We start from the raw sequence: 23,054 nt of genomic DNA, 5'->3' as shown, positions 1-23,054 counted from the left end.
TAGAGAGTTCCATCTTTGCATTCATGGTTGCTGACCATGGTCAAACATTCTTCTTTCGTTATCGAGAGTGGTTCAGAGCTTGTTGTTTTGGTTTTTATCTCAGTGAAGAAACTAACTTCTGTGGTAATAGTTTGTCGAAATTTGCTGCATTGATAGGCTAGGCTGTTCCATTTCACTAAATTTCTTTGGTAGACCATCATGCGTAGGAGGGCAGGTTTCAGTGTGGCATTCTGCACCCTACTATCACAGTGGTAGTTTGTATTAACTCGAAAAATGTGAGAACTGTCCTCTTTCTTTGATCCACATATCAATGGGCCTCTAGCATGCACAGCTTCTCCGCCTACAAACTGACAGAGCAGTGACATCAATGCTAACGGCGCGTAAGTGGTCGGAGTTATGCCACTACCTTTCCCTTTCCAATTACGGCGTCGTTTTGGTTTTTCGTCCATCACCACATTCACGTGTTCCTTTTCTTCTGCCGGTTGGCACAACATCTCCGCAAATTGATCATCACTCATTTCAGCTGTTACTTCATGGTTTGTGTCAAGGTCCACCGCGTTCACACCTCGCTTGACCTTGTAACATTTAGTGATATCATGACCAGGTACACGGCAATTTGTACAAAAGAGTCTAGACTTCGGCTGGCTATTAGCAAAGTTTCGAGTTTCACGAGGGTTATTCGCTGATGTTGTATTCTTATGCTGAAATTTTTGCTGATTCTGAGCTTTCGGAACCCATTTCGAGTTGCTGCCTTTTCCCGAACCATTTGATAGAAAACTATGCTTGGAAGATTCATGGCTTTTGGGTGGCCTTGCAGTTTGGGCTCTTACCAACTCAGTTAAAGCACTCATTTGCTGAGTAAGGGCTTGTAGTTGGTCAGGGTTATCCTGAACACAATTTACATGTCCTTGGGATGCTGCCACTAGCTTCTGGCCTTTACCGATTGTATCGGTATACTCCACTCTTTTTGCTATGTCCAAAGCCTTTTCAAGAGACACATCTCCACTGGCCAAAATCTTGTCCTGATACTTGTCTTTGAGTCCATTGATGAATGCATCTCGTATAATGCGATTTTTGTAGTCAGCTGGCATATCAGCATATGCTGATTTGCCTGCGGTCACCACCTCATCGTAGAATGTGCCCACGCTCTTTTTCCCTTGTGATAGAGTAAATAGACTTCGTCCTTTCATTGGCTTATGCCTCAAAAAGGCGCTGCTCAGTTCACTTTTGAGCTTTGCATAGTCACGAATGGCGGGGCTTCCGGCCTTCACCAAACCTATGTAAGTTTGATTCGCTGACCTTTTTAATGACTTTGGTAAGTACTGGGCTAGCTGCAGTTCATCCAGACCAAAGGTCATCATTCCTATCTCCCAACGCTCGATGAATCCTTCCCAGCTCTCTGTCGGTTCATCGGCGAATGTCTCCTTCACATCAAAATTGGGTAGAATGATGGTACCGCTTGCCTTTTGGTCTTTATTATTGACGGAAGCAGTTAGGGGCAACTCGTCGCTTGGCACTCGGTTTATTTCCTTAAGCTGGCTTTGAGCTCCTGGTCTTTGAGCAATCCGTTCTTGCTGATTCTCGTATGGGGGTCGAGAAAAGCGTGGCGGAGGCATTCCTGGTGCGCCAAAGGTTTTGCCTGGGTGGCCTTAGCCATGCCTAGGGTTGTTCGGACGAGGATAAGCACCCGTGAAGTTCGGCCGAGGCGGTGGTGCTTGAGGGACGAGTGGTGTGCTATGCACAGGAGCTCCATTCATTGTTAATATATATGCTTTCAAGTCATTAGGTATAGAGTTCCATACTGCTAATGCTTGATGTTCTCTGGAAATGTTTGTGTTAGCTTTTGCTGAGCTAGTCGGTGGGATTGCTCCATTTACTGGTTGGCTATCTACCACTGACTGCTGAAAATTTTGATTAGATAATCGAGCATTACACATACATGTACCTCCAAAAGCCATATTTATCGGTGGTATGGAAGATGTACCAAAAGATGCTGCCATTTGTATTTGCTGATTTGGTTGCAGTGATGGAGGCTGAGTGATAGTAGAGGTGGTCAGATTGGTAAGCTGCATGTCATGTACAGACATGTTGGATGGTAGAGGGGGTGTGGCTGAAGGTGCTTGCTGGGCTTGGCTCTCACGTATTTCATCCAGCAAGTCCATTGGCCTTTGGTAAGGTGTGGATGAATGACGAGGTGTAGATAAAGGATTAGGAGTGTATGAGACTGTAGAGGCAGTGGTGACGAGAGGGGTTGAATTGGTACTAGTGGCTTCTGACGCCATCACTGTTACTGATTCAGTTGATACAGCTTTATATGTGGCTCCACCACGAGTTCTACCACCTACTAAGTTTTTGTACCAGTCAGATGAAAACATTTGATGGTTATATTCTGTGAGCAAATTGCAAGACAGTCAGCTGTGAAAATTGAATTAATTGATTATTTTACTTTTAGTTGAATATATTAATTGCCAGTTGCTATGTAAATACACTCTTGGCAAATGCGGGTTCACTAAGATAAATGGAAATTGTTTAAATAATATGAACTGCACTCAAGCCAATGGTAATTACTCAAACAGACAAATTCACTTCGCTCTCTTGACAATTTATCAAGTCCTTTCAGAGCTTAGTGTGGGGATTAAATGTATTTTTAATCTACCCTTTAGTTATCTATCAAAAATTTATTGATTAGATAATTGCTAATGACACAGCGCAGTCAGGTTGCCGGTTCCCTGTCAGGCGTATATTAGCTTGTCAGAATTACTCAATTGCGGTCTAATTCAACAATCTTTTAAATTGTTAAAAAAAAATTTCCCAGGCCTAGGATTTCTGCTTGCCTAGAAGCGTTATCAAGCGTGCTCCCTGCCCTATTTGAGCGGTACTACACGCGACAAGGCAACTGACCACAAGAGCAATTAATCTTTTGGTTGGATGGGGCTATTCCACCAGAGATCTCAAATATATTGTATGTGCAAAAGTGTTTTTACACCAGAGATCTCAGTTATTCTGTGCAAAAATATGCACAAGTTCATGTATGGTACACAGGAAAGAAACACTGTGCCTCCACCAAAAATGCTCTATCTAGTTATCCCGTTAATTAGTTGTGATAAGTATTTACCGGCTATAAATCAAAGACAACTAGAGAGCACATTGACTCACCAAAGTACTTAGGCTTGCGACTTGTTGCAGGGCTCGTCGGTACGTCTACCTCTGAGTGTTGTCCAACTTCAAGTCCGTGGAGCTCACTGAGATTGGGAGCTGCAGATTTCTTATTCTAAAATCAACCACTCAGAGGCAGTATCTAGAAACTGGTAGGCTGTCTTTACCCTTATTTGAGCCATAAGAGATCCAATGCTGTGTGTCTTTCAAGGTTAAATTATTCATTCTTACATCAGCATTGGTTCCGTTGAAGTATGTATAATTAGATGGTAATACTTAGTTCATAGGATATGCCAGTCATGGATCGTGGCTTTTGTTTCGGAAGGGCAACTGCGTTAGCTATAGCCTACTATGTATAATTTGTAGTCCTTTGTTTCTATGTGCTAATCAGGTATACTATTTTTGCACATATCACTATTACGGGTGAAACGAATATCGCCTATATTTTGCTCTCTTTTCTGTTGGAGCGATATTAAAGCTTTTGGATGCAATAAATCTGCCAACTTGCCTCTAACTTGTCAAAGATCTCTAAATAAATGTGCATCGAGAAACCGAAAATTATCTCTATCAGTTGATATCTATTGTGTGAAATTTACCTGCGATGAGATTATGGCCTGTGTTCTTCTTTGCAATTGGCTTGAGTTTTCAATTTTTATTTCATTTTCTATTTGAAAACATATTTTTATTTAATATCGGTATTTGATTTATTGGTGACGTCATGAATCCGGAAATGAAAACACTAATAATTTGTTGTGACGTCACGAATCCAGAAATGACGTGACAAATAGAATAAAAGCTCATTGCATTTTTTTATTTGTTTGCTTCAATTTGCAGCCAACACTAGCTTTTTATGCGCAATAGAAGTGGCGTTATGAGCATCGATCCATCGTAAGCCATGTTATGATAGCTGCAAAGACGCTATTAATTAAATAACATGCTATAAATCTGCATATTTATAAATTATACAATATCTACTATATAAACAGTTATAAACGAAATCTCCGGTTAGTACACGCCTCTATTATACATAACCTAATAATCGTTTGCCGATGTCACACAAAAATGAGGTAATAATTACAGCTCTATGACTTTCTTTTAGCTTCATGATACGCGTTGCTTTTTTGTCCTCGACGTATTAGGGCTAATTTATTTTCGGCAAAACGTTATCGACAATAGACTCTTTCGATATTAGACTTTGGCGATTAATTTTTACTAACTCTATGAAACGCGATGCCGTTTTTGTGAACCTCTATTTCTGACTTTTCTTAAGGTTCCATTGCTAGATCGCTGTTAAGGTATTTACTTTTCACACGGACAATTTTAGTACCTCGAAAAAGAATAGCATTTAGATTCTCTCACCTTCGATCGGACAAGGACACTACAATATTTTATTTTTACATAACATATCTTCGTACCAGTATCGTCATATTCAGAGTTTTGATGGATAGCTATTGGTGGAACAGTAACAATTTTATACACACACTTCTATGCAAGAATTGTTATTATTAATTCAACATATTCACAAATTTTATTTTGTTTTCTCAGTTCGTATTAATTGTATCATTACCAAATCATATCATATTGTAATCGTAGCAAAACAGACTCAATTTAGCTATTACTTGCTAATTATTTCACTGTGACATCTAAACCCTTTATAGTCGTTTTATTTTTAAAATTGATTTGACCTGCACGAAACATTTTTCTCATGATATGAAGTTTAAAAGTTGTTTGACAAAGTAAGTTTGAAAACCTGTACAGTTGTTTTAGGTAGAATTGCAATTTTGTTATATGCTAAATACAAATCAATTTTTGCTCAGTTTTTTGTTACCCTGGCAACGCTGCGTTGTACAGCTAGATGTATTAGCTTACACATCTTTCTTTTTAAACCTAACCAATTAGTTTTTCGTAATTAATTTCACATTTTACCACAAACATTTGTAAGATTACTGTAAGATTAATCGAGTAAGATTGCAAGTATCAGTTATTCTCCCCTCTCTTATATTTACATACATTTACATACCTTGAGAAATATTCATATATAGAAGATATATAATTTTAAATTTTCTTACATTTAAAAATTTCTTATGACTTTTGAATAATAGGTTTTATAAAGTTTGTATAACTTTTATAATATAGGTTTTTTAAAGTTGGTTTCATCCTTGTTATTATTTCAACTTGCATTATTTTAACATAAATTGAGTATCGTGTTTGAAATTAAAACATTATTCATTTTCCTATCACTGTTATTATTACTTGATTAGTTTCCAATCTTCATTATTAATATTATTCTTTTATTCAACCATTTTTGGCAGAAATTGTTCTAATAAAGCTTCAGCTACAAAATACTATGATATTCTGTCATATTTTTAGTACCGTCTTATTCAATGAATTGATGGATAGTTTCTGGTGGGACAGTAACCTTTTTATACCCACACACTTTTATGCAAGAATTGCTACTATTAATTCAAAATATTCAAGAATATTATTTTTTTCTCAGTTTATATTAATTTTATCATTACCGTACCATCTTTTATTGCAATTGTTGCAAAACCGACTTAATTTAGCTATTACTTGCTAATTATTTAAAATTTACATCTAATCCCTTTTACAATAGTTTTATTCTATTTAATTTATTAGACTAGCAGAAACCCTTTTCCTCAGGATATGAAGTTTGAAAGTTACAGTTGTTTGACAAAGTTTGATAAACTTTACAGTTGTTTTTATTTTCTCTCAAATTATTTCAACTACCCAAAACACTTTTCTCATGATAGGTTATCTATCATGTTTTCTCATGTTACCTACATGTATGTAGTTTGAATGTTAGAATGGCAAATGTTGTTATGTGTATGTTAAAAATACAAATAGATTTTCTGTGCAGACTTCTTTTTTCCCCGGCTACAAGTACAGCTTATGGTGTAACATGTTGGAAAAATACTTTACCGAAGTTGTTTTTTCACCTTGAAGGGGATTGAAATTTTCATTATTTCATTTTAGTGGAAAAAATTGTTTCGGATATCGAACTTCTAGAACTGATTATGTTTGAGAACTGAGGTTTCACTATACATTATCAAAAGATATACACTAGGTCGCTGAAAGTTATGAAATTTTAAATTTACATTGGTTTGAAAACCTTTACAGTTGTTTTATTTATTTCTAAATCAGTTGTCCTGCACAAAACTTTTTTTTCATGATATGAAGTTTGAAAGTTGTGGTAGTTTGAAAAAGTTTGAAAACCTTTACAGTTGTTTTATTTTCTCTTTTAATTTATTCCAACTACACAAAACACTTATTTCATAATATGTAGTTTGAAAGTTAGAATGGCAAATGTTTTTGTATGTTAAATATAAATCAATTTTCTGTGCAAAGATTTTTTTTTACTACCCGGGCAACGTCGGGTAGCACAGCTAGGCTTGGGGTTGTGGCGTCACTCGGGGATGCGCGGGAGACCTTTTTTGCTTCGAGTACAGCGAGAGTCTCTAGGCGCGGCTTTCCGGATGAATGAATTGGCGAGTGCGAGGCGATTGATTGCAAAGCGATTGAGTGTTAGGCGATTGATTGCGAGGTGATTGGTTGCGAGACGATTGGTTGCGAGAGCAAGGTGATTGATTGCAAGGCGAGTGCGAGGTGATTGTTTGCAAGGCGAGTGCAAGGCGATTGGTTGCGAGGCGATCGATTGCGAGGCGGGTGGGAGGTGATTGCAAGGCGAGTGCGAGGCAATTGATTGCGAGGCGAGTGCAAGAGCACGATTGTCAACTGCGAGGCGGGTAAACACTGGTCAGCTGAGGCGGGGGCTCGGCGACAGAAGTGCGCAATCGTCAACTACAAATATAGAAGGGTATGAACGGATGCATGAATCTACTGTAGACACATGAATCTAGAATATTTACTAGATTTTACACGCATCTAGCTGTAAAACACATTGCAGATTTCCATTGTTCTCCCCAACATTGACATGTATATGTGCATGCATACTCTGAGCAGGACAACAATTTCAGTAGACTGCATATTTGGAGATGTTTTACAGTATGAAAGACAACTCTCCATAAACCTTATGCTACGCGTGAACCTGTTCCTGTAGGCGGGTAATGCAGCTAGTTTATATATATATTTCTCAAAGTTGGGAGAATGTGTGTGTATATATGTTGGCGTGTCCAGCTAATATCTTGGAATCTAAATTCCACGTTCTGATGGATTTGAACTACATGTACATGTATGAATGCTACCGCAAGTTTTTTATTCAGGCTACATAAGGCATTTTGATAATAAACATTATCATATACCGTATACTGTATGCACTCGCTAAATAATGTATTATTAAAAACTCCATGAATTCTATTAATTCTATGAAACATGATGCTGCTTTGTGTTTTTTTGAAGTTGTGGTTACGATTTTTCATTAGGTTCAAATGCTATTTTGCGGTCAAGGCCCCTTTTTTCACGCAGACAATTTTATTATCTCTGTAGAAAGGGCCTTGAAATTCTCTCTCTGTTCGGTCAGACAAAAAGAATATGATATTTCATTTTTACATTTGTACCAGTATCGAGAGGCACCAGCATCGTTGTATTCAAAGATCTGATGGATAGCTTTTGGTGGTGGGCAGCTTGAGACGTGGGCCTGGCTGGTTGCTCTACCCATGTTGTTTAAATAGATAATGCCTCTACTGGATGGGAGTGTTTGGTGGACACCGGGCCATGATGTTGCATTTCTTATTTTATTGTATGTATTGTCCTTTTTATAATATTGTTGTTTAACTCGTTATGCTATCACTTATTGTCAGTTATGTTGTTGTCATACCAACGCACTGGTGATCTTATTTATTCACTTTGTTAGCCGGTATTCTGGCCGTTAGCCGTTAGCCGGAACGGGTGATATTATTATATATAAAGGAGCTCGCTCATTTAGTTGAGAGAGCAGATAGCCGTATGCTCCTCGGCTAGTGGGACATCCGTCTGTAATAAAAACTGAATGAAATCACACAGATTTTCTTTCTTTATGAAATAGTCTAGACCAAGCTAAGTAAAGGCTGGCAAATTCCTTAATACTGGTGGCAGCAGATGGATTGAGCCAAACCGGCAGGCACCATGTAGAAATTTGGAAATCAAACTCCGGCAGGCCTCCTGCCCTTTTTGCAAAAGCAGCCTCAGTAGAAGAAAACCAGAGTAGTATGGCAAACACCAGGGGTTCCGAACTTGGCCAAGATAGCTGTATGGCTATCTCCCACATTCGTAGAAAAACCTGGTGTTTTAGAATAAGCAAAATTATTTAGCACTCCAGAGAAGGGTTGATGACTGGCACCATGCCAACCATCCCCATTTCTGTAAGGCACCAGATACTGCCAAAAAGAGGCTTAAGCACTCCAAGTCAGGCTGCGATTGTCTATAACGGTACCTCTCACTTGAGAGAAGTTCAAGTCATGTCTCAAAGGAGGGCAAGGAGTGTAGACCGGGACACGGATCAACTAGCTGACACTGTTGGGCAACTGTCAGATTAAGTCAGAACCCAGAACAGGCCTCCCAGTTCAAAACGTCTTAGTAAAATGATGTTGAAGACCCAGAATACTTCGTTACCAAGTTTAGAAAAATTGCAGCTGCAAATAGGTGGGCTGAGGAGGCCAGCACACTGCACCTCAGAAAGGCAATGAAGGAAGAGGCAGAATCCCGCAAAGGGGCAGTCGGGATGGCAGCCATCTTTGAAGCCATCCGAGCCTGATTTGGACTATCTCCCCGACAAACCATAGCAGAGTTGAACAGTTTAAAAAAAGAAACCCTAACCTCCCTGCAGAAACATGCAACCGAAATTGAACGGCTAGTCTAAATAGCCAACACTGAACTACCTGAACCATTCAGAAGTAACATGGCAAATGATTACTTCTCAAACTCCCATAAACAATCCCGCCCTACAGCGACATTTTCTAGCGCTACCCACAGAGACCCTCGTGGATGCAGTACGAGCTGGAGGCAATTTTCTCCAGATCAAATCTGGACAATAACCGACTCTGGGCAGAGCCGTCCAAACTGTGGTAGAAGTAATAGAAGACTCGGAGGCCAATACGGGACATAATGCAGTACGCAGTGTCGAACGGACACCGTGAATGTACTGCTATCCACAGTAAAGCAGCTGGCGGAACAGGTCAAGCAGCTGCAAAACCAGCGAATAGAGCCTTCAGAAACTAAGCCTGTCATTTGTTGGGGATGTGGAGGCATGAGACATCTCCAAAAGGAGTGCTCTAGTCAAAAGAAAAAATTATTTTTCTAATCAACCATTTTTAGCAGGCATTGTTTTAATAAAATTTCAACTACAAAATACTACAGATATTCTGTCATATTTTTTAATATAGTCGTATTCAAAGAGTTGATGGATGGTGGGACAGTAATCTTCTTATACCGTACCATCTTTTATTGTAATTGTTGCAAAACTGACTTAATTTAGCTATTACTTGCTAATTATTTGAAATTTACATCTAATCCCTTTTACAATAGTTTTATTCTATTTAATTTATTAGACTAGCAGAAACCCTTTTCCTCAGGATATGAAGTTTGAAAGTTACAGTTGTTTGACAAAGTTTGATAAACTTTACAGTTGTTTTTATTTTTTGTTAAATTATTTCAACTACACAAAACACTTTTCTCATGATAGGTTACCTATCATGTTTTCTCATGTTACCTATGTAGTTTGAAAGTTAGAATGGAAAATGTTGTTATGTGTTAAATACAAATCATTTTTGTGTGCAAAGACCTTTTTTACTAACCGGGCAACGCCGGGTAGCACAGCTAGGCTTGGGGCCGTGGCGCCACTCGGAGATGCGCGGTAGACCTTTTTCGCCCCGAGTACAGCGAGAGTCTCCAGGAGCGGCTTTCCAGATGAATGAGTTGACGAGTGCGAGGCGATTGATTACAAAGCGATTGAGTGCTAGGCGATTGATTCCGAGTGTGAGGCAATTGTTTGCGAGACGATTGGTTGCGAGAGCAAGGTGATTGATTGCAAGGCGAGTGGGAGGTGATTGCAAGGCGAGTGCGAGGCGATTAATTGCGAGGAGAGTGCTAGGCGATTGATTGCGAGGTGCGCAGGCCGATTGAGTGCGAGGCTGGTGCAGGCCAATTGATTGCAAGGCGATTGATTGCGAGGCAACTGCAAGAGCGCGATTTTCAACTACTCGGCGGGTAAAGACTGGTCAGCCGAGGCGGAGGCTCAGCGACAGGAGTGCGCGATCGTCAACTGCAAATATAGACGAGGGTGAACGGATGCATGAATCTAGACACATGAGTCTAGAACATTCACTAGATTTTACACGCATCTAGCTGTAAAGCACATTGCAGATTTCTATTGTTCTCGCCAAAATTGACATGTATATGTGCATACATACTCTGATCAAGACAATTTCAGTAAACTGCATATTTGGAGTTGTTTTACCATATGAAAGACAACTCTCAATAAACCTTATGCTGCCCCTGAATCTGCTCCGGTGGGCAAGTAATGCAGCTTGTTAATCTATAAAATGATACAAATATTTATATTTATGAACAAGTGACATAAACGAATCATACTTATATTACATGCAGAAACAAAAATTAACATTTTTAACACAAAAATATTTTTATCGTTTGCTCGGATAGCTGCGTTCTGATTGTTGCTTTAGATGGAACAAAAATATTTTAGTTATCCAATACCTCCCGCTATATCCTCTGACCTCAACTCTTCTTTTACTGAACTAGTGTTGATATTAGCATCGCTGTATTTAGCAATAACACAAAGTGTAACTGTTTGCTTTGTAAACGTAACCTTTGTTCAAAAACTTGTGATCTGGTTTTTGTATGCCTGTCCTTCGAAGTTTTAAGATCGCATTAAACAAGGAACCGCTCTTAGCTTGAGATAGTTATCTTTTCTATAGCGTTTCTTTGAAAGTTCATCTACCATCATAAAATTGAGCCGTTTTTTATATGTAGGCTTCTTCGAAGTAGAAAGACCGTGTTGAACAGAGAACTACTATATACTAGCCCGAGATCGTTATTGATTATTGCTACGGTGTCACTTGCAAAGCTTTAACAAAAAAGAGTAAAAGCTTCGGAAATGGATATCGAGATAATTAATTATTATTGATATAAACGATTCATTAGTAATACAATTTTGTAGACACTTTTCTACTGATCAGTTGATATTATGGGCTCGTAAAGATCAAATAGCGTCAAAGTGGTGGTCAAATGGAGGTGGCGTTTAATTGGAGAGTGGCAGTCTAGTTTTCAACCCTTCTCTCAGGGTGGCTGTCAATTGGAGGGTGTGTTCAAACAGAGGCTATGTACAATTAGAGGTTTTACGGTTTCAACACCAGGGAGTTTGCTATACAATGTTCCATATTATCGCATGTTAAACCTAACCTTATCTAAGGCCTGACTTTGTTGCTCACAGTGCCAATGTTATCATGTAAATGCGTCAGATTGAAGTAAGAGATACACTATCAATTACTTACTCAGTTACCATAATACTGATAAGTGGGTGAAAGACAGTCTACCTGACATTAATAAGTGTTACTATTATAAACTTTGAATACCATCAAAAAATGAAACTGTTAACTGTTGTATACAACATGTACTGTTGCATGTGTTATATAACATTCTTTTAATTTTAACGATGCATTTAAAACAATATATCTAAAAGCTAAAACACTCAGGACGATTTTGTTGTGGGCGTCTTGAGGAACGCAGAAAAATCGCTGGCATGTACCCAAACAAACTTGGGTGATTTTCTAGCGAGCGATAACGTAGGCGTGCTCATAAACATCCAATAAAATTCTGTCTCATCTTTTTTTAAGTTGACAATTAATTCAACTCAATATGAAGCCTTCAGCAACGATGTAGACAGCAACGTAAACAACTTCGACTTTTGTAAAAGCCAATCACACTTTTACGAATTGCTCGCTACAAGAACACATAAAAAAGATTTTTATATTTTCAACAATATTATTTAAGGATTTGTATATACTATTTAACTTACATTTAGCTTTAATGTAATAAAGTTTTGTTTAAAATTTTCCAGATTGTCAGCGATTGAATCCCAAATGTTAGTTTTTTTAATGTTTCTTTGTAATCCTGTAATATCTGCATCTTTGTAATCCTTGTGCGTTGTATATTACAGGACTGCTTGTGCTCTTATTAAATATATGAACAATTTACTGCTCAATTTGCTGCCGTTTCAATTGTAACAAAATAGCAAAATGGTGTTGCTGAACATTGGTAAACAGTGACACAAAAATTAGAAGCCAGAGCATTGCATTCTTGGGAAAAACAACTAATCAGAGTGCACCTTGAATGTGAGACAATTCTGATTGAGTAAGTCTCACTGTATCACTCTGCATCAACTCTCTCAGCGGAAGCTGGCTAGAGTAGAGCCATGCAGCATGATATCACACTAAATATCACCTAGCATGTTTTTACCCTTTACTGCTGATCACCAAGTACCTCATAGAGCACCCTGCAACCAACTACATTTATTACACAGACCATAGCTTTTGTTTAGATTTGATGAGTTATCCTATTGGCTTTCTAACCAACCATCTAGCTCTTCCAGAGGTGAATGTCTATATTATACACCTTTTCTATGGTTGTGGTAATTTTAAAATAATATATGACTCATATGAAATGAAGCAGGTGCACCTTCATGTCAATTTACATCAAATTTTTATTCTTTTCTAGACGTCAGAGTATATTTTGAAATATATTCTGACATTTCTGTCAGAAACAGAATAATAAACAATATTTTATAAATCTAAAGCAAAATCAAACAAAAAATATATCTTTACTACAATAAGAATGGTTTCTTTCTGTAAGTTAAGACGGTAAATGTATAACATTGCTATTTAAACAGTAAACAAAACAAAGAGAAAAAAGCAGAGTCAACAATCACAAACTTTCGATGAGAAGACGTTGCACCAACAAGTGATCCATCAATATCTTGTTTACAAAAACTTCGAACAAGTCCTGTTAGACTAGGTTCCTCGATGAAATCCCAATGAATCTTGGACACAGCTCAAACATAACTTCGTCAAGTACTTACTGCGAAACATCAATTTGATCACCACCTTTGTTTCAACTCCACCTCTAATAGAACACCGCTATAGGAGTTAAAAATTACCGTGCCACCCTTTGAGTGAACGGCACCTCTGTTTCACCAATGATATACAAGGGTCTGTATATCATTGGTTTCACAGCCACATTGACGTTCTTTGATTTTCACAAACTTACATGTATATTACCAAATTATTTGTTTTCTTATAAATTTTCCACTAATATATAGATATGTATCATAATATACATCATAACTTGTTGTCATTAAACATCAGAGTGTCGACTTTTGTTATTACATGTAGATCTTAACAGTGGTTTGTCTTGCCTTCTGTTGGGTGTTTTTATTAAGCCCCCATCTTTGGCTAGCTTGCCGTTAGCTCATAAAGAAGCTCCTCATACATATGCTCCTTACACATGGTTAGTATAAATACACATTGTAAATATATATTTAATCAGGATCAAGTTTGTCAGTACCCTTAAGATCCTATAACCTGTACTGTCAATGTTTGTTTACGGCACCAACATTGACCTTTAAGAAACAAGATTGTAATCTCATAAATTAAATCTTTAGAAAATCCTTTATCAAATATAGAATAGTTATTTGTACATGAAATTGTTTGAAAATCTTGAACCTATTGCATTCCGCAAACTGATAACTGTTGATTACAATGATGGGTTAAGGGTTATCTTACCCTGGCAAATATGAGACTAGAAAAAAGTATGTTAAAAATCAAAATATTTCTTTGGGTTATTAAAGCACACAAACTTTATGCTGCTATTAATGTGTGAGTATGAGTTGCCTTCTCTTTTATATTAAAAAGGAAACGATCATCAAACACTCTAAGACAATGATAGATAAAATATTATGAAATTCAACCTAACATAAATATAATTAGTAAGCTGCAATAACAATTGCATAATAATTTTTGGAGTTGCCTACTCTGATTTCAAAAAATAGAAAATCTGGTCAAAGGTAAAGCATTTCTTTAAGGCACTTCTATAAAAGTTATCTTCTCCTTACAGGTAATAAAACAGAACAAAATCTTCTGACAGGATGCTCCACTGTTCTAACACTTCCTTCATCCCAAACATTCGCTAGTTGTCATGGAAACGTATGACTACCTGCTTTGACACGTTATTTAATAAAGCGCCAACTTTGTCTCCACATTATTGTTTTAGAAAATACTTCAAATTGTAATCAGCACTGACCCTTATGAACATTTGACAGTGGCTTGTTTAATCTGTGAAACCTTACAGCATTCATAAAGCAAGAGAGATTGTTTAAGCAATTTCCTTGAATGGCTGGCTGATGGTACAGTAAATCATGAAAATAACATAAACGATAACGTAACAACTTTGTTCTCTTTCTCCAAAGACCTTCAAAAATAAAAAAATATAAATAATCCAATCAAGGCTCAGAGAAATTCCTCCTTAGAGACTTTCTATATATATATCAATTATGGTTATATATTGACTGCTATGTAAGTAGAGACAACTCCAAACGGTGCCAGTAAAAGCATGTGGATCCAGCAGAGCTGTAACTTGGTCAACAAAAGGAGCAAGGAAATTGCTAGCAGTCACAGACTTTCTTCTCAGTCTTAGCCTGTTGTCTTTGAAATCGACGCAAGGCAGCATCACCATATTGTATTCCAGAGCCCATCCTTTCTGGATCCAAGTCTACTACATACGTAAGTAGAACACTATCAAGAACAGCAGTTATGATCATGTTAGACTGATGACAGATTAACACTAATCTGTTTTCAGTCTTCTGTTCTGCTCATAGCAAACACTCCAATTATACAAGCGGCATTTCTAGCTTTAGCCTTATTCGCTCTTGAAGGATCAACTTGCACAGAATTTTACTAGATTTCACCACAAAGTATTTGCATTTGTCTATCAATTGCAATCGAATTTGACATTTAAAGTGATCTGACTGCCAGGATGTTTCAAGATTAAAACCTAAAAAACTTGCCAAAACTTTCAGATCAAGTGGGAGTGAGAGTACATCATCACAAGGAAACCTACAGAGTAAAGGCCACGGAACGAGGCAACTTGAATGCAATAGCCGTTATCAGCTATAGCAATGATAGCAGCTAGTGACGTCATTTCAAACCAAGTCTTCTTCTGAGGCTTTTAGCAGAGATCAAGCTTTGCCAATTTTAATCTTAAAACATCTTCACAATCATATCACCTTAAACATCGAAAACAATTGCCAATAATACAAAACTACCAATATTTTCTTGTAAAATACACTAAAAATTTGTATAATTACATCTTTAAAAGACACTTTCACTTTGTAATCAGAAACTATTCACTGTAATATTGGCTCAAACATTTCAGAGTAACTGTCCTGTAACATCACTAGGACATTTATGTGGAGATCAAAGTGATATACCACCTTAATGTGGCATTTATATTGCAGATCAATGTTATGTAAATTTTTACACTGCAACATTTCAAAGTGACTTTCCTGAAACATTGCTAGGACATCCATTTGAAGGTAAAAATATGACATATGATAACGTTCCAGTCACATTACAAGCCAATGTTATATGGATGCTCACACCCCAAAATTCCTAAGTAACTCTGGTAAGTAAACTTCCTGTTATACCGCTGAGACATGCAATAACAATAACAATGCTTCTCTAACAGCGTTATGATAACGTTAGCAAAGTTTATTCTGAGAACACTTTAGCTCGATCGTTACAAAAATGAATGATTTATTTTGACTAAAAATTCTAAAATCAAAAAACTCGAGAACATTTTAGAAACTGAAAGTACATTTGTTGTTAATATTTGGTACATATTAACACAAATATACCAACTAGAAATTCCACTGTCATACAGCCCACGACCAAAGTGGTATTGGAAAAAAGAAAGGGTACTGATGGTTGAGAAATGCAATATTAGCAGTCAAATAGGATAACTGCAATGGTAGCTGTAATGTGCTGGGTGTTATTATATACAACAAATAGCAATAATGAAAGGAAAATATTATATGTTTATATCTTTTCTCCTGCAAAAAAAGAAATGCATTATTGGCCAATATTAGAAGTAAAATGCACTGATATTGTTAGAATAACCAATATTATTTATATAGTAATAATGAAAAACCAATGCACAATTTTGTTTACATTTCAAAATGGCACAGCTAACAATATCACGAAGTTGCGATATTTATATAGATTTTTAGGAAATCTGTACTACGTCGTCATTGTCCAATAGTCATCCAAACTTATAATTAATTATTGCAATAATCTCATAAGAACCGTTAGAAAAAATATCATCGTCATGCCTTCACTTACACTGCGTTAGATTTTTAGAAAGTCTGTACTATGTATTTATTGTTCTGTAGTCATCCAAACTTATAATTAAGTATTGTAATAATCTCATAAGAAACGTTAAAAATATCATCGTCATTTGCTTTAATTATACTGCGTTGGACATCAGTTAGAATGGGAAAGTATTCAAATGTGTCGGCAAATGAAAATGAAAAAATTGAAATCGGCAAAAATGAAACGATTTCTGTACTCCTATGTTAATTGCCAAAACCTTTGGCAGTTCGACAACGCTGTAGACTGTTGAAAAGTGCACGTTATCTTTTAGTGAACTGCGCAAGACTTCATCGTTCTATCTGTCCCTCGGCGTTTCAATTTTCGGTCTTAACTTTTATAAAACCGAGCTTTTCAAGCTTTTTGAGGCGATTTTCGTTCAAATTAATCTGTCTATTTGGGTATAATCCGATCAGATGGGTAAGTTTTAAGATATTATCGAAGGTTTACAAAGACTTGGTAACATATTTAAATAGGTTTAAATGTGTTTTGTATCGTTATTATACTTTAACGACTTTATATTCCGATGCTTAAATTTTTTGATGAAATTTCTTGAAGATGGTTCGTCTCTTTGTTGATCAATAATTTTCGTAAGTTGTGTGCGCATGCATTTATCATAAAAACTCCCACACTTCCGCTCCGCTCGTGTGGCCGTGGGAATATAACAATAAAAATGTGTGTAACGAAAATAAAATAAAATTTCACTTTTAGGTTGAACGTCATTGAAACCTTCTTCATGTTTGCGGTGTTTCCTGTTTGTGCCTACATGTGTCCATGATGACATCTACACAGCATGAAAAAGAAACTGTGTCAACTGAAAATGTATGTAAGTGCTACAGGCTGTAACTCGAATAGTTACTGTACTACGACGATTGGTTGTAGCGATGTTACCATTCACTCAGCTTGTGACTGTTTTAATCATAGCCCTGTCTGGTGCACCTAGCTTGGTTATGCACAACAATCTGGTTACACTATTCTGTATATAGTAAACACTGAGGCTGAGAATGGATTGATGTAAATCTGTCTATATTTCATGTTTACACTCTCAATAGGGAAGCACACAGCCCTAGCTATCCTCATTTCTTATGAGACCTCACTAGAAAGATAACTGAACACGAAGGTTTATTGTCTGGGTCAATGAAAAGTTAGGGAGATTCTATATAAAACTGTGATTGACTCAATTGAAAGGTCAAGGGTGCCTGCTAAATGATTGTAAACAAAAAAAAAAATTAAAATTTTTTTGAATTAAGTTGAAAAAACACGATGCATTTTGAGCAAATGACAGAGAGAAGAAACATTTGAAACATTGAATGCTGTAACGCAGTTTTATAATAACCTTTCAAATCAAAACACGAAAAGTTACCATTTACTAGTTAAATCAGCCTTACCTGACTCAATTTTAGCAAGTATTGACCAAGCACACTTAAAAAAGGTTTCCTCAATGTTCTCTCCAGTCATTGCACTAGTTTCAAGGAAGAGCATGTCTAGAGAAATCAAATATTTGCTCATGATATAACTCTTAATTTAACAGTAAACCGAGTTGCCTAGCAACAAGAAACAATCCTCAGTATATAAAAACCTTCATGAGAATCAAAAAGTATCTAACAATACTTTAGAGGGAGTGGAAATGCTTATTGATGACACATAGCAAACACTCTGACAGGTAATGATAGAGATATGCCATGACAGGTAAATAACAGGTGCTATTTTTTCCATCATTCATTGCAATGATGAAAGTATGTGATATAAAACAACAGTTCAAAGGTCAAGGATGTACCAATAAGGTTTAATGCTCTCCTATTCTGAACAAGATGACGCATCCCTTCTACAGTAAAAGTTACCAGCACATATTAATCATAGCATTTAAATAATATAATATTATTTTATATTATAAAATACTAAGTGAATGCCTGGCGTTGCACGAGTAATAAAAGTTTTGGCAAACTCAATGATTTTATCTAAAGTTGTGATTGGCTTAATTGACAGGTCAAAGTTTGGAAGAAACTTAAATATACTTTCTTTACCATTTTAAATTTACCTGATTTTAGTTAAAAAACAAGATGCTTATTCAGCAAATGACAGAAAAATGAAACATCGGAATTGATAGCAGCTTTCACTCAGTTTTCCAGCCTTTCAAATCAAAACACAACTAATTGTCATTTGCTAGTTAAATCAGCCTTACCTGACTCAATTTCTCGAGAATTGACCGAGCGCAATTTAAAAAGGTTTCCTCAATGTTCTCTCCAGTCATCGCACTAGTTTCAAGGAAAAACATGTCTACAAAATACAAAGAGCTTTTCATCATATAATTCTTAGTTTAACAGTAAATGGGTCATCACACGATGGCCGAAACAAACTAAGCAACACAAAACGACGTCGGTGTCAGTTGTAAACTGTTCTGCCGAAGACATTTCCAGCCAAAACGAACTATTTCAGTCCTGCTCGCAATTTCATAGGCTGAATCTCTGCTTTTATTGGTTAAAATTCCAGCTAGCACGCTGCGCATTTTTCCTTACATGCGCAAGTTAAATTAAAAAAGTGTCAATCCTCAATGTGATACTGTCTCCATTCCTAGTCATGTTCATATGATGTACCAAATATTCTCTCTCTGTCTGATGCCTATCTCTTTGTCTGAGAAAAATGTAGGTGTAAACTAGCAAACAAGTAAATGCAAGAATAATATCTATATCTTCTTCAATGACATCCGTTTTATGAATTTCAGACATAGACAGGAAATTAAGTAATTTTGGATGCCATGTGAGCTGAGCGAACCAAACCAAAACCACTTCTGAACCAAACCAAACCTAAGTCTATTCGGCCATCATGTGACCAACCATTAAACTTGGTTGAATGCATCAACTTGTTGATGCCACATAGCGAACACTCTGACAGGTAATAATAGTGATATGCAATGGCAGGTAATGACAGATGGTATTGCTTTCATCATTCATTGCAGTGATGAAAGTATGCAATATAAAACAACAGTTCAAAGGTCAATGATGTACCAATAAGATTTAACGGTCTCTCAATATAAATAGGCTGATTAATCTCTTTTATAATAAAGATTATCGACACAAATCTGTCGTAAGTATTCACCTAAACCATTGAGTCTCAGAAATAAAAATCTGCTAAATACTGCAATATTGATGTTTTTATTGGTCTGAGGGCACCATCTAGACTTGTTATTGGCTGTACACTTTAAATGACTATATTCCACTAAAACTACTTAAATTAACGTAAACCCACTACTTCAATGCCACCTTTACTTTAACAGGACCTATAAATGAAAGATTGAAGTCCAACAACAGTAAAGCTCATATCACCAGCTGACCGACAGCTCCGCACCCAACTTCCTTTCTTACCATTTTCTTGTGCAAATCTGCTCGCCTTCAGGAATGTTACTTCTCTCTCAGCATCCAGGTCTTTCTTGTTTCCCACAAGGATGATAACTATGCTTGGGCTAGCCAAGGTTCTTGCATCCCTCAGCCAGTGGGTAAGGGCTAGTAAACCTAGGTGTGAGGGTCTGGTGTGTTAAACAGCATCAACTTACTAGTGGTCTCAAAAAAGTTTTATTCTAGATAATCATGGATGTACAAGCTCTTAGTGCGATAGTCGGGTGCGGTGTAGTTAAACTACCGACCATTTTCAAATCGATAAAGAGATGAGCTTGTAGATTATGTCAAACTTTATTGTAACATACTCTCGACAGCTAGCTTACTACCTTATGCACACAAAAGATTCTCAAGCACAGCCTTATATACAGTTTACAAAATGTTAAGAGTCCCAGAACCTGAGTTGCTATGATAAAAATTAATTAAATAGAACGCCATTATGTTTACACAGAAAGCAAGATACACAGACACTGAACGAATAAAAAGGTTGTTCATGGAAAACCAGAATCACCATGTCAAGATAACAGATTCAATTGTAAGAACATGGAGAAGAAATCTTGCTAACTTCCTTCGATAATTCCATTAAAACTGGACAAGGTTTTTTTCTTATTCCGCAGACAAAAATATCTTCATTACATAATTAGGTGGCGACAGTCTAACCAAATGTCTCCAATGCATCTATTGTGTGGTGACTCCAAACCGGGTCTCTGAACTAATAAGTCTTTTAAATAAACGGTATTAGTGTCGTAAGATAGATAAAATAAAAGGCTATGAAATTCTACTCGAGCTCTATCTTAACCTTCCTGATTAAGAGGTTCAGGTGAGATCGTGTGATTGCTAATATCTATTGTGATGCTTGAAGTGATATTAACTCTGTAGAGAAACGAGATGTTTGGCAGTGGCCAAGTTGATCTTTGGTCATTTTGGATGAAGCAATATTTTGACATGATTTGCCAGTTGTGCATCGATAATTGGTGCCTTTGTGTCTTGCTTAGCACAACGTCTAAACTGGCGCGCAGTTTCATTTATTCTACCGAGTAGCAGCTTGTTTCCGGTACTTGTTGAATAGCATTTGGGTTGATAATCAAGAGGCTTCGTAATCTGAAATCAAAATAATAATGACTGGTAAGCTAATATAACTAGCAAAGAAATAATGCATAAAATAAAAGACAAAAGTATCAAAAGAAAATTAAAAAAACAGAGACCCTTACTACTTATTACTGATCAGGTCTCAAACGAATTACAAAAAAACTACAAAAGTAAAAACCTAAACTAGTTCCTTTTTTGTTTAACAGCCATTTGCCTTTCACCATAAAAATTGAAAAAACCCTGCGTCTGATACAAGGCCAATTTACTGTTGTACAAGTACGGAAAAGGTTGTTGGGATCACTAAATGATGGTTGCACTCATGTAAAAAAGAGGCTAGCATTCTTGTTTTTTCTTTTTTAGAATAATATAAATGAATGATAACTTAACTAAGAGGATGTTTGATTGCAAGGCATAATGATCAGTGGATTTTTCATATGGTGCAAGCAGTGGACATTCTTGGTATTGGGTGGCAGGGTATTCAGCAGATCCAGTTTTCGTTGCCATGGGTATGTTAAAACAGGTAGTTTAGTACATTTATGACAACTTCTGATGAACTAAAAGAGAAGTTAGCATGCAGAGACTTGGCTGTCTTTACATCTGAATGCACATTAGTAACTTACAACCAGATAAACAAGTTAATTTAAACTTTGTACCATTTTCTTTAGTTTTGTGACCAAAATTAAAACTAAAAGATGAATTACTTATATTTATTTTAAGATATTCCCGAATTTTTCTTTAAACAGAAGTAATTCATAGCTTAACCTGTCTCACTATATCCGCAACATCCACAATGGTTCGAGTCTTAGCCTTCCATTTGTGTGAATATCTATGAAATTCAAGATTGACTGCTTCAATAGAATTTTAGTTACTATGATTAATTTTGATCATCGAACACTTTTTTAAAAAATTATAAAATAGTTGATATCCGGAATAGCTTTCTCCCGTCATCTTTGCCAATTCGCGCTCTGACTAGATTCAAATCATTTAACGACGCGGAGGTCCAAATTGGTAAGTAGTTGCGCTTCCTTTCACTAAAAATATTATGTATAGGTAACGAAAAAGAACACAACTTCAATTTAGACCGTTTTCATAACATGTAAAGGACATCAAGTTTTTAACTACTATTTGTTTCAAAATACTTTGGTTATTCAGACTTGACCATTGATGATCTCATCCCTCCATATTACGTAAATTTATCTAGAAATTCAATATGATCAATAATACTACAGCTACAACAGATGACCTTTCACTCAACATAAAAAAAAATTCCTATTGAGACTATAAGATTCCTATTGGACATGGCTTGCTTCACTGATTTTTTTTATTTCTAATTTCACCATTTTTTATGTCTTTATATAAATTTTATTATTGTTGGCCCACTGAACATCTAAAAATTAATCGTAGGCCTTCATCATTTATTAACACAATAATACCTTCGGACTAAATAAATGAGTTATTATCTGATTGACATTTAACTTTTTTGTTTATTACTATTTTATTCTAGTATCAGTTACTTATGGACAATTACTCACATATCTACTTAATTAACAAACAAATGCTAACATAGTTTATGAGTAGGCCATTTTTATAATATTAGCCTATTCAACAGTTGAGCTGTTATAAGTTTTAACAGTATTTTTTTCAACACTACTATATTAATTACCATTGCATTCTCATCGTATTACTTTGTGTTTTAATCACAATCAAATATAAAGGCAAGTTTTATTTTAATGTTCCAATCAAACACCTGATTGGATATGCAATGGCATAAGAGATCAGGCCCTAGAGTGAGCTGCTAGTAGACCCAGACTAGTCGAATATAGGGACACAGAGAGCAGGCTAAATTGGTTTCGGAGTAAGCCTGACTGCTGGGTACTTATCATGGACTGGCCTGTCCGTTTGGGCATGTCAGACAGGCCTCGAATAAGGTCTACTAGGAGTTTGGGTTATGTGTACGTGTTAGTGGGTAAAGCTGACTCACCTGACGAAGTCAAGCATTTACCATATCAACTTTTGTGCTCAAGTT

General features: G+C 36.5%; 1 protein-coding gene and 1 long non-coding RNA gene across 2 annotated transcripts in view; one reads left to right on the top strand and one right to left on the bottom strand.

Annotated features, from left to right (window-relative positions):
- LOC137396380 (uncharacterized) overlaps window positions 1-23,054 on the top strand; it is a 162,829-nt gene that overhangs the window by 95,481 nt on the left and 44,294 nt on the right. The window lies entirely within an intron of this gene.
- LOC137396615 (ras-related protein Rab-4B-like) lies at window positions 14,777-23,026 on the bottom strand. Its single transcript, XM_068082935.1, has 4 exons — window positions 23,010-23,026; window positions 19,910-20,070; window positions 17,936-18,031; window positions 14,777-14,895 (listed from the first exon to the last, which is right to left on the bottom strand). The coding sequence occupies exons 1-4, from the start codon at window positions 23,024-23,026 to the stop codon at window positions 14,786-14,788; spliced, it is 384 nt and encodes a 127-aa protein (XP_067939036.1). The 3' UTR covers window positions 14,777-14,785.

This window comes from Watersipora subatra, chromosome 5 (genome assembly GCF_963576615.1).
Source record: "Watersipora subatra chromosome 5, tzWatSuba1.1, whole genome shotgun sequence".
Classification (NCBI taxonomy): domain Eukaryota; kingdom Metazoa; phylum Bryozoa; class Gymnolaemata; order Cheilostomatida; family Watersiporidae; genus Watersipora; species Watersipora subatra.
The sequence above is the reverse complement of the archived record's forward strand: the minus strand, read 5'-3'. Positions and strand labels throughout refer to the sequence as shown.

Coding starts and splice junctions, on each gene's coding strand:
- LOC137396615 (XM_068082935.1), bottom strand. Junction 18,032..19,909: donor CAGATTTGCACAAGAAAATG/GTAAGAAAGGAA, acceptor TGATTTCTCTAG/ACATGCTCTTCCTTGAAACT. Junction 14,896..17,935: donor ACTTGCTAAAATTGAGTCAG/GTAAGGCTGATT, acceptor TTACGTATGTAG/TAGACTTGGATCCAGAAAGG.